The 12,964-nt window shown below is 37.7% G+C and overlaps 1 protein-coding gene across 1 annotated transcript in view; it reads right to left on the bottom strand.

Annotated features, from left to right (window-relative positions):
- Positions 1–12,964, bottom strand: part of sugct (succinyl-CoA:glutarate-CoA transferase) — a 23,323-nt gene that overhangs the window by 1,946 nt on the left and 8,413 nt on the right. The window contains exons 5-6 of the mRNA XM_016276113.1: positions 5,619–5,710; positions 5,274–5,417 (exon numbers count right to left, since the gene is read on the bottom strand). Of these exons, the coding sequence (XP_016131599.1) occupies positions 5,274–5,417; positions 5,619–5,710 (236 nt within the window). The remainder of the gene's footprint in view (positions 1–5,273; positions 5,418–5,618; positions 5,711–12,964) is intronic.

Below are 12,964 nucleotides of genomic sequence, written 5' to 3'. Positions count from 1 at the left end.
CGGGAGGGGGGGGGGGGGGGGGGGGGTGCCACAGTTTCCACAAAAATAGTATTGTTGTCAAAACTGATACTAATAATCAGAAATGTTCTTGAGCAGCAAATTAGCATAATAGAATGATTACAGAAGGAAAATGTGAAACTGAAGACTGGAGTAATGATGCTGAAAATTCAGCTTTGATCACAGAAATAAATTACATTTTACAATATTTTCACATAGAAAAGAGTTATTTATCATTATAATATTATTTCACAACACTGCTATTCTACTGTATTTTTGATTAAACGAATAATGCCTCGGTAAGCAGACTTTTTTCAAAAGAAAAAAAAGGAAAGAAAGAAAAAGAAACCTTTCCGACCCCAAACTTTTAAACATTATTGTAAATTGTACACGATACTATATACACTTAAAAATAAATGTTCTTTATTGGCATTTATGGTTCCATGAAAAACCTTTACTATCATAGTGCTGAAAAGTTCCATTACACAAAATCTCTTTATACTAAAACGGTTCGTCAGATTTTTTAAATGTTCTTCACACAAAGAAAAAAAAAAAAAAAGATTCTTTTAAGAACTGTTCACAGAAAGCTTTTTTTTTTTTTTTTAAAAAAATGTTTTCTTTTATCCCCCCCTATTTTATTTTTTTTTTACCAAAAATGGTTCTACTATAGTTCCCCATTTTCTTCGAGTTTCTTACTTCTGCTGAGCACAAAAGAAGATATTTTGAAGAATGTTGGTAACCAAACAGTTGATGGTAGCCATTGACATCCATAGTAAGCGGGGGGGGAAAAAGAAAGAAGAAAAAATTAAATTTTTGGGTGAACTATGCCTTTAAAAGTTGTATTATTCCCTGTCAGCTGCCTTTGACGTCATTGCTCAGGATAGTTGATAGTCAAGCGCTTGGTATTTTCCTGCATTTCGAGAGCGATTAGTCACACAGCAATTAAAGCTCAGCATGAGCAAAGACGGCACATTTCCGGCATACTTCCGGCAGGTCCTTCATCACCCGAGCAAGAACATTTACGAAGAATGCAACCAGATAGACCTTCCTGCAACAAATGAAGCATGACTCATTTTTTTTCATTACAATCATATTTTCTTCTTTATGCACCAAGAGCTTGTAGCACTCCAAAGAGAAAGGGAAAATTTAAATCGCATCATATGACCCCTTTAAAAGATTAGGTCTATAATTTGTGAATGTTGACTCGTTCACCTTAAAACTCTTCATTGCAACTCAAATTTCTAAATAACATGTTCCTCACGTTCCCCTCCACATTCTCAGTGATTTAGCACAGAGTTCACAGCAGAACTCAAAGTGGTTCTCTTCAAATAAACAGTAGAAGATGCAGACCAAATCTGTCTTGTGAGTTTTGGACACTTCTAATGCATTTCTGATGGAGTAATCTTCAACAGTCATTATTATGAGGTTTCCTCCGTTATTCGGTGTCAAAACACAATGAGAAGCTGTGTGGAGGAAACACTTTTGTCAATCAGCATAAAATGAAAAACACGTTTGCTGCATGCAAATATTTATCCATCAAAACTTTAGTCAATCTAGAATTTCAGCTCGGAAAGCAGCCACAGCTGAAGAGGGTATTTGTGGTTTCAGGTAGTTACTATGGTGAAAAACTCAACAAAAAAGTCTGTTAAGTGATACTGCAGATGCAGAAGTCATTTGAAAGAAAACTGCTATACTGTACGTTTCCGTCCCAGTCTTTAAGTTCTCAGTAAACACATGCAATTAAAAAACAAGGAGGGAATATAAAACATACACCAAGTGAACCAAATGTCATGCATCAGATTTCTCCTGGCACACAGTGAAGTCTGTGGAATATCACCATCAACACACGCTCATGGACAAGTAAACTTAGCATCTCACACTCCATTGATTCTCATGATGCTACACTTTTGGCTTCTCAATCGGCTGCTTACGGCGTTGACGTCTTCTGAGCGAGCACTGCTATTTAGATCCTCTGTAATCTTGCATTTCCGGCCAGGATTGGCAGTCCGCAGGCCAGACGCGCTACGAGCGCCGTGATATTTTTTGAAGTCGCTCATTCAAAAACCAAAAGAATATAGTAGGTGCAAATTATTCAAAATCACATTTGTAAATGGTGTGCTATTTTCTCCATAAGGACGGGTATTCAACTGCCTCAAAACCTGTTTTGTTCATGAAATACACAGTGGCATGGCAGGAAAGCCTACTGCTACTTACAATACATAATACTTATGAATTAGCATTTACCCCTTAGCATGCCTACCACACCATTATTTACGACAAATTGAGCTGAGTCACCACTTACATAACAAAGAAAAGTCAATCCAAAAAGTACATGTGACTAATCTTATAGTTCAAGTTCAAAGTGACCACATGAATTAGAAACTTCACTTGAACTTTACTTAAAAGCCATAAAATGGTATAATCTACACTAAAACAATATTCAGGGTGAAAAATTAAGGCATAGACTATGAACATTAAGAAATATATATTCTTTTCACTCAAAAACCACACAAAGTCAAACCTATCAAGCCATCACGCCAAATTAAATAGCACATGCTGAAGTCTAGTAGCTAGGGACAACGATTGGTTTATACGCTTCTACAGTTATGGAGAGCTGATTTATTTATACTGTAAAGTAAAACGCTCATGTTTTCTCTCGAGTCAGGAATGGGTCAGATTAAACTCACTTCCAGGGAACTGCATTCTTTCAAGCCAAAGAAACAAAACAGAGTGGTCTGGTTCAATTTAAAAAGTTCATTTCATGTTTTTGGGCAAGAGACAATAACTGCAGCCCTGAAATCTGAATAAGGGATACTTCTAAGAGCTGAATATTTCATCATGCGGATAATCTACGAAGTACTGGATGCATGAAATGCAGTCAGTGTTATTGAACTGTCAGTTCAAGAGCATGAAAGTGAAATGACGTCCTGTATCAGAAATTCACTTATACTTTCCAGTGTTAGAAAAGGACTGAATCACATTAAAGAGACTTTCAATTGGTTCCACCTCTATATGCCAAGCATATAGTTAGCAGAAATGTTTTCTGAATGAGAAAATATATAGTTTATTGAATTTATGGAAACCTTACATTATGCCTTTGAATCGATACTCCAGAATTTATTAATGGAAGTGAAATCTTGTGAAATGAAAGTGAACTATTGATAATTTTATAATGAGAGAATAAAGAGACTCTGGAGAGTTGCCTGGAACAACAATCACTCTAACACAGTTTAGTGTCATACAAAAAATATTTGACGGAAATTAGAATCAAATATTCTAGAGGCCTATGTAATAACCATATCTTATGAAAATAAGCGAAAATATTTTAAAATCTATTTTAAGCTTATGATTAAAAACGAATAGAATTATTTCTCTTAACCTCATTCTAACATTAATTTAATTAACATTATTAAAAAGCATCTTCATATAAGGGCTCAACAGTTTCTGTGCATGCACAACTGGTGAATTGTATTTTTGTTCCTTTAATTTGTTACTAATTTAAAGGAAAAGTTCACTCAAAAATGAGAATTTGCTGATAATGCACGTACCCTCAGGCCATCCAAGATGTAGATGAGTTTATTTCTTTGTGGGAACAGATTTGGAGAAATTTCACTTGCTCACCAATGGATCCTCTGCAGTGAATGGGTGCCGTCAGAATGAGAGTCCAAACAGCTGATAAAAACATCACAATAATCCACAAGTAATCCACACCACTCCAGTCCATCAGTTAACATCTTTTGAAGTGAAAATCTGTGTTTCTAAGAAACAAATTCAGCATTAAGGTGTTTTTAACCTCAGACTGTTGCTTGCGGCTAAAATAAGTCATCCTCTATCCAAAACATTGCTTTCTTCGGTGAAAAAGTCATCTTGTCTGAATCAGAAGTTTACAGTTGAAAACAGTCCAAAACAAATAAGTTTGTGGATTTTGATGTGAGAGGACAACAGGGGATTCACTTTTTCACTGGAGGAAGCGTTATTATGGATTATGGAGAGAAACAATGGTTTACAATTAAAACTTTTATGGATTTGTTTACTACAAACTAGGCTTGGCGCGATAGACGGTGCTGACGGTGTTAAGCCGCAACACCGGTTACGTCACTTGCCCACCGCGTCACCGACCCCCACCGCCGTTTTGATTTTTTATAGTAATAAAAATAATTTAGTTCAGTAAAAGAACAGACCTACAATTAAAAACTGAACGCGGCTGCTCAATGCAGTTGAACGACAGTCACATAACAGATCAGATTTCATTTCTCCAGGAGAAGAGTGAGGTGAGACAGATGAGACGATTGCGGATGATTTAGTTTCGAAACGAGATGCAAAAGCTCCGTTTGGCAATATTTTGGATTTTGAAAAGCCTGTTGACTTGCCGTTTATCTAAGGAGATTTTGGAAGTTTTTTTTAAACATTAGTTTCTTATTTAATTGGTTCCACATTGTTTGGTAATTTTTACTTTATTTAAACTGTGTCATTTATTTATTTTATTTGACATCAAGGCCTCCAAGCTTTCTTACTCGTTTTGCTAATAAATGTTCTACGTTTCTTATTTATTTGGTTATATATTATACATGTTTACTTGTTTCCAGTTTTGTACATTTAAACTTTATGCAAGTTATTTGTTATTTTATATTAGGCATAGCCTGCCCTATAGCACGGTGTATTTTTATTTGTTTTGTTAATAAAAGTTCTATGTTTTATATATACGATAAAGTGAGTTTGACGTTGTATTTTGTTGTTGCATTCAAGCAATTGATGCCGAACTGCTGCTAATTCGAAAGTGAAAGTAAAATGCGCACGGTGCTTTTAAGCTATTTAAAAGCGAGGAAAAGAGAGAAAATTCAAACGAACTAAAAACTAACAATTGCTATACTATGAATTGCCACTATTTGAAAGTGAAAGTCAAATGCGCACGCCGCTTTTACAAGCTATTTAAAAGCGAAGGAAAGCCAGGAAAAGAGGGAACGCCCCTGCGGTGATAAGGTATTACCGGTGTTGTCACACGTCGAACATTTCCATTTACAAACATGCAGCTTTTGGCTTCACAAGACATTAATCGATGGACTGGAGTGGTGTGGATTACTGTGATGTTTTTATCAGCTGTCTGGACTCTCATTCTGACGGCACCCATTCACTGCAGAGCATCCATTGCTGAGCAAGTGATGCAATGCTACATTTCTCCAAATCTGTTCCCATGAACAAACACTCATCTACATCTTGGATGACCTGAGGGAGAGTACACTTGTCTACTTTTGTTTGCAGATAAGTAAATGTTGCACCTGTGAAGACAGAAGATTGCAGTCTATATGAAGGCCTCGTCCTGTTTTCTGTCGCTGAATCAAAGCAGCCATGACAGCTCCCTGAGTGTATAAACCAGTGGCCAGATCTGTCATAGCGACACCTGGCCTGACTGGGTCTCCATCCTTAAAAGAGAAAAAGTTAAATAAACAGAATATAAAGGATCTAAAATAGGATGTAGCATTTAAGGTGAAGTGTGCCATTTTTTTTTTTTTCAATGTTCGAAACAAATGGCGTGAGTTTGGGAAGGGTATTGGTTTCTTCTACCAATATTTCACAATTTGTTGATGCTATAAATTACAAGCACATCAGATCATTGTCCTCACCTCAGGACCAGTGATGTGCATCATACCAGACACCGCAGACGCAATGGAGTCATAACCAGGCTTGTGTGACTCGGGGCCCGTCTGTCCATATCCTGAACAAATTAACAGACGTTATTATTGATTATATGCGTGGACGAATATGAATATGTGCTTACAGCTCACAGTTTTGTGTAATATGAGCATGTCAGAGCTACAATCTCCAGCATATTCTGCTTTGCCAGTACGGCTTGATTTGGGCCTGTGTGCGGCTCTTAGAAATCCCTACAGCTGAGCACACACGTCCAGAGAGAATGTGGGCAAAGACACGATTACATTTCTATTATCATCAGAGCTGTCAGCTTAATTTTATTCTAGGATCTCCACTGTAGTTCTAAGACTTTTGACTCACTGGAGGTAAACACCTACGGATGTGTTTATTTCCTTGGCAGATCATGTCCTAGTATGAAAACAGCAGTCTACTGGCCAGAGTTTGCACAAGAATATTTCACAAAGCAGTATCACTTCATAACATTTTTCCTTCTCTCTTTGCTTTAATTACTTGTTTGCTAAAGCAAACATCACTATTATTTTACTGCTAGTACTCAGATTTAAGAATTTTTCATAAAAAAAGTAAACCATGTGTTACACTATAAAAATATCCTGTTACATTTGCAAAAAGTAAAAAAAATAAATAAATTAAAAAAAAAAAGTTCCTGTGCCAAAAAAAAAAAAAATTACAATAAAAATACAGTACCATTGTTTACAGTATTATGGGACGTCTTTATATTTCTAACCATATATTTTATTAAGTGACAATGTTAAAATATCAATCTACCTAAACCACCAAAAATTTTGCCTTAAATGTACTGATAAACACCATAATACGGGGGGAAATCAAGTAAAATAGACAACAGAAAAGTCACACAAAACACTATATTGCATCTTGCTAACTAATAACAAAAATTAAGAAAAAAGAAAATTATCTATACAAAATATGTGATGTGTCACACAGTGATTTCTGAGAATACTCTTTTACTTTTTTAAAGGGGTCATATGATGTTGCAAAACATTATTTTGTGTATTTGGTGTAATGAATTGTGTTTATGTGGTTTAAGGTTCAAAAAACTATATTTTCCACATACTGTACATTATTGTTTCTCCTCTATGCCCCGCCTTTCTGAAACGCGTCGATTTTTACAAAGATCATCGGTCTGAAAAGCGAGGTGTGCTCTGATTGGCCAGCTATCCAGTGCGTTGTGATTGGCTGAATACCTCAAGTGTGTGACGGAAAAAATGTTACGCCCCTTACCATAACAAACGAGGCATTTGTTGCATCCAGTGGGGACATAATTACTGATTATAATGACTTATACTGTCTTTTTACACGTTGCATCGCGCCGCGTAAACATAAAACAATGTCTGCATTTGTGATCGGAGAAACGACAAACAACAAGCGCTACTCTACACTGCTCAAAACTCGCCTTTGAATCATCAGTGGCAAATTCTTTAAATATGAAAACGTACTTACAGTCTGTGAGTCAGAACAGCCGGCATTGTAGTCTACTCTCCCAGGATCAGGAAACAGTCCTCCATAAAATGCGCTGCACACATCTGAATATTTGGTTTGAACTGTTCTGGAACAGTGTTGTAAATACAACTTAACCACTGATTTCTAGTCGTGTCCTCTTTTGGAAGACCAAACAAAGTAGTTTCGCTTTCACAACGAAACACACAGCGGCTTCACGACATGGCAGCGGCAACAACAATACTACAGCGAGAATCAAAGTTACACCTTCTTTCTTTGCGTGAACATTTGGGCGGCGTTATGCAAATCTTCCCACACAGTGACGTAGACATGTGGGGGTGTGTTAAAACGAGCCGTTTAAGGAGGGCGTGGACGAGTCTCAACTTTTATAAAGAATATCTCTTTGGGTTTGAGACTTTAGTTTTTGTAACTTTAGGGATCTTATCTATTCACGAACAGCTTGTAACACTCCAAAGAGAAAGGAAAACTTGAAACTGCATCATATGACCCCTTTAATATGGTAATTTATAGTTTTTACTTGCAAAAATAAAAAATCTTATTACATTTAATGTGATGTTAAGCCATTTACAATTTTTTGACTGTACAGGTTAATGTAACTTCCAGTTAACCAGGGTTTACTAAAGCATTTTTACAGTATTTTTCCAGAACTTTTACCGCATTCAAACTGGAATGATACCTCAAATCATGCAAGTTGTTGAGGAGAGGTGTGAGCTTTTACTTTTCTAAGTGACTGGACTGTATTTTCGCCTGGCAGACAATAAAACAGAACACCTGCATTGAAAGAGGGAGCCAAGCCATTTCTGGAAACCTTCAGGTTATCACTGTTGAGACAGATCTTAACTAAAGAGCTATGATAGGAAGTTTCTGTAAAGTCCACAGAATATCATAGATATTGTGGCCCACTAAAGCCCAAAATATGCTTTGGTTTTTACCCGTACTCCAGAGTATGCATACAGTGTGTAAAAATGTTGTTATATTAGATGCTCGTCTACAAATTGTGTTTCCAAGAGAAATGTAGGCTAGATAGCACTGAAAAAAAAAACTGAAAAAAGATTCAGCCATATACAGTGGAGTTGTGTTTTGTATTCAAACCTGACGAACATGTTTGTTACAAAAATACAAATTGAAATGAGATTCATATCATTTATTGCAGTTAAAATTATTCATTTCATTTCTACCATCACAGTACTTCAGATGTAATACCCAAGCACACTACATTCATAGCATCTCTTTTACTATTATGATGTTACCACCAATAAGAACCACCACAAAAAGGGGTGCAAAGATATCTGGAACTCAAGTAAGCAAAGAACCCCTTAATCACTGCTTCTGCCAGACCCCCATCACTGCTGTAACCACATCAATATTAACAACACAAGTGTGAGAACAGGAACAACTAGATTTGAGTGGTCTGGGAAAAGTTGCAGCAATAATTCTAGAGCTCAGTGGGTGTTTTTTAGCACATTGTAAATTATTTCTAGGGTGTCAGAATCCTATAAACACAAGCACTGTCAAAATATTGTTCCATCTGATTGAGAATCCTGACCATAGCAACAGCTCAACCAATGGCGTGATTTTGGGGTGGAGCTACCTTTTTACTCAACCAATGGCAAATGGAAAGAGTTTGTAAAACTCATTAGAAAACCGTCCTTATTTTGCCATTCTGTTCGCAAAAATTACACATTTCACCTTTGAAGTAGGTTTGAAATGAAAATCCACCCTATTTATTTTCTAAAAGCATGTTATTGATCTTATTACGAACGATTCATCCATGCATTTTTTTTTAATTGATCGTCATTTTTAAATCAAAATATGACTCTGATCTTCCTGTGAAATAACAAACTTCTTTCTGGCGATGTATGCAGGACATTCATTTAGCCTGCAAGCTTGCATTCATCTTCATCCACCCACATCTCAAAATCCAATCAACAACCGATGAACTGTTCTTTTCCTTTTTCATGAACGCATTACACTCTGATGTAAATCACAACAAAGATAAAAAAATCTATCTGATGCTTTTGGAATGTAGTTTTTCACATTTTCCACCAGGACTTCATAAAAAAAACAAAAAAACTGAAACAAAAAAAATTTATAATTTTCAAACAAACCAAAATAATTGAAATTGGGGACAATATCCCTTTAAAATTCCTTACAAATGTGCAGCTTTTCACTTCACAAAATCATCATGGATTATTGTGATTTCTTATCAGCTGTTTGGACTCTTATTCTGACGGCACCCATTCACTGCAGAGGAACCATTGGTGCGCAAGTGATGTAATGCTACAATTATTTAAATCTGTTCAAATGAAGAAACAAACTCAACAACATCTTGGATGGCCTGAGGGTGAGAAAATATGTAGAAAATTTTCAACAACAAAAAAAAGGCAAAACTAATTGCCTTTTGAACAAGATGAGTCCTCTGCACAATCTGACTTTGCTGCAGCCTGGAATTGAACTGCTGGTTTCGTCTGGTCAGAGGAAAACTGGCCCCCCGACTGAGCCTGGTTTCTCCCAAGGTTTTTTCTCCATTCTGTCACCGATGGAGTTTTGGTGCCTTGCCGCTGTCGCCTCTGGCTTGCTTAGTTGGGGACACTTCATTTCCAGCGATATCGTTGACTTGATTGCCGCTGCGCCGTCCGAACCTTCTCAACATCATCTAAAGTTCTGCTTAAATCATGCATCTGCACCCAAATGGATTTGCGCCCATCTAATATTTAAATTCAGACTCTTCGCTCGTTTTCCTTTTATCGAAACATGTTTTGCTCTGTGTTAACATTCTGTGAAGTTTGTTTGTCTAGGTCTTACACAGCACAATGCACTTCGATGGCATTTTAATGAGATTGTGTGCGTGCGCACCGGCCGTATGTGCGCGTGTTTGCTGTGTGGCGCGTGCTTGTCGCGTCTCATTTGCATACAGCTGCTCGGCCGGCGCGCGCCCCTCCCCTACTGGCCACGAGCCCCCTCTCAATGCGATCACAGTAAAGACATATCAACATATTACTCGAAACTCATAACAAGACAAATGCGAGCATCGTAACGAACGCCATATCACGAGTTCACAAGCTCAGTGCTTTAATGCCAAAAGTAAAACGTAGACTAGAGCAGGCTATCTGTAGGTTTGACTGTTGTTTGTGTTGTGGAGTTTGAAAATAACATAAATAGTTATTCAAGGAGTCATGCATTCCCTAAACAGAACTGCACACCCTAAACAGTTCATATAAATGATCAAATCTAAATGTTTAATGGTGCAGTATTTGGGTTTATATAGCAATGTGTGGTTCAGGGCCATTTGCACTGCTCCTCCTACAGACCGGCACATGCTATTACACCAACCACACAAAACACTACATGATTATTTGATCTCTAAACCTTCCAATGTTATGAAGCACTCTCTGAATCAGAAAAGCCAAATGGTTCATTTCTAGCTTATGTGAAGACATATCAGATAATCTGTCGCAAGGATAAGCAAAGCATGTTAATATGTCATGGTAAATGGAGCATGCATGCATACAGTTCAGTTGGAGTCGGAATATGATACCCATATTACCAAACAGAACCATGAATGAAACGTTTTCTGAAGCAAAGCTAAAGCCATTTGAGTGCTGAAAACACTGGGACTCAATGGCTGCTGTCCATGGTTCTGAAAGCAGCCTTTTGCGTCACGAATCTCCTTCATGCTGCGAAATAAAGGTTCCAAAAGTTGTATTTTTTGAAACAATGCCATGGAAGAACCCTTTTAATAATCTGAAGAAACTTCTACTGTAAAGAATCTTTTGTGCAAAGCATGGATGTTAAAAGTCCATCACAGAACCACTGATGCCAATAAAGAGCCTGCAGCAACTCCATTTGCTTGACCGCATTGACACTAAATAAAGAAGATGCAAGAGCGTCAAGCGCTCGTTGGCATGCACATGCAACATGCAATTATGCCTGTGCAGACGCTCGCACAGGAACACAAATAAACGAGGCCGTGTTAAGAATGCTGAATGTCGCGTTTCCCAAACAAAGCATTTCCAACATTGACACACAGCTCGTTAGCTGCCGTCATTTGCATTCCCGTATAAGTGTGCATCATCCTTGATTTGTATATGATCTTCCTTATTAGCCCATATAATGGGGTTAATAAGAGGCAGCTCATTGCACTTATCGTTTCTCTGCCGAGAGGAGGCAAGAACAGAGGCAGGACTTAATTAATTGTATCAGTCTTTTCATCTGCAGCAGTAGTGCTCCCACACGAACATTAATATGATTCTGCAAATGGAGGGAAGTGGTATAGCCTGGGCCAGAGACATAAAAGATTGGACTCAAATTAATTTAGGCCTAATTAGACTGTGGGCGTCAGGGAGTGGTTTGCATAATAAGACCCTGTAAATGAGCTCAGACGCTTAGCTTAAGGCAATGCCTTTACATCCGCCTTAAACTAGACATGACAAAGAGTTTGACCCGGGCTTAGTTAGTGCAGGACGATTGGCACGGTAGGCCATGGTGTGGAGGACGACACTGTGGAGAATCGGTAAAAGAGACTGCAAGCCGTCTGTTGAGATTGTATTCTAGCTCATATCCATAGTAATAAAACGTATTAGTCATGCTGGAATCAAGACTGTTCTATTATAAAGTCAAGACGGTAATTCTTGAGCCTGATCTCATGAGATAATGGAACTGTAAATGCGTTTTACAAGGTGGTGAATTCATAGGATGGGAATTTTTATTCAGACAAGTAAGCAGTAAATCTCCCTGCTTATTTAATTGCGTAACAAACAGCTACACTGTGTACATTTTCTTTTGTATGAAATTTTCTGTCTGTCTGTCTGTCCAGTTCAGAATATTTTAATGTCTTCCATATGACCACAGTATCGTGACCCTTGAGGTCTGAACAGGGTGTGATCTGAGACAATCTGCGATATGCTAATTGTGTAGAAATAAATTCTCCCTCACATGATGGGCGCATTAATCACCAGCATTCTTCATGTGCTGCTCTCGATCCTCAGAGCTGATTTGTGCTGCCGTGCCTCCGTCAATCACATGATCAGCCGCGATGAGCCGGGTTGGAAGGGTCTAAGAGGACTGACTGATGGAGATTACAAGGAATGTGATTAGATAATCAAATCGAAAACCCACTCTCGTTTGGCTGATGTTGTTTGTTGCAGTTCATAATCTTTTTTGAATTATGTCATATTTGATCTTATTGTAAGTTTCAAAATCATTGCTTTATATTGAAGAATTGTGAATAACGAATGAGGGCAGAATAAATTAGAAACTGAGACAAAATTGAGCTTTTTGCAAAACCTAAACGTGTGTAGTGATTGCCCATGCAAACGAAACCAGTCACCATGTGTTACGGGTGGTTGCTAGAGCGTTGCTGGATGATTGCTAGAGTGTGGTAGTTGGTTGCAGGATGGTGGATGGTGGCTGGTCAAAAGGTTAAAAGGTCAGAGGATCCCACCCACAAGTGTCTGCCACAATAGGTCTATAGTGTGCCAACTAACACTGCAAAAAAACCAACCATTGCTTATAACCCTTCATAACTCATACCTTCAGAGGCCAAATAAACTTCAAAATGGCAAAATAAAAGCACATTTTATTAAATAACATTTTTTGTACTAATATTTGTTTTTCAAATTTATTTTACCAGCATAACTGGGCAGTTGCTTGTTTCTAAAAGAGTTACTATAGATGACAGCTTTCAGAAATCTTTACGGTTAAAAAAAAGCCAGCTGTGGTTACTAGAACCAAAGATGAGTAGATGAGTCCTCTGCACAATCTGACTTTGCTGCAGCCTGGAATTGAACTGCTGGTTTCGTCTGGTCAGAGGCCCCCCGAC

The sequence above is a fragment of the Sinocyclocheilus grahami genome, unplaced genomic scaffold (genome assembly GCF_001515645.1).
Source record: "Sinocyclocheilus grahami isolate Dianchi unplaced genomic scaffold, SAMN03320097.WGS_v1.1 scaffold98.1, whole genome shotgun sequence".
In the NCBI taxonomy this organism is placed as follows: domain Eukaryota; kingdom Metazoa; phylum Chordata; class Actinopteri; order Cypriniformes; family Cyprinidae; genus Sinocyclocheilus; species Sinocyclocheilus grahami.
The sequence above is the reverse complement of the archived record's forward strand: the minus strand, read 5'-3'. Positions and strand labels throughout refer to the sequence as shown.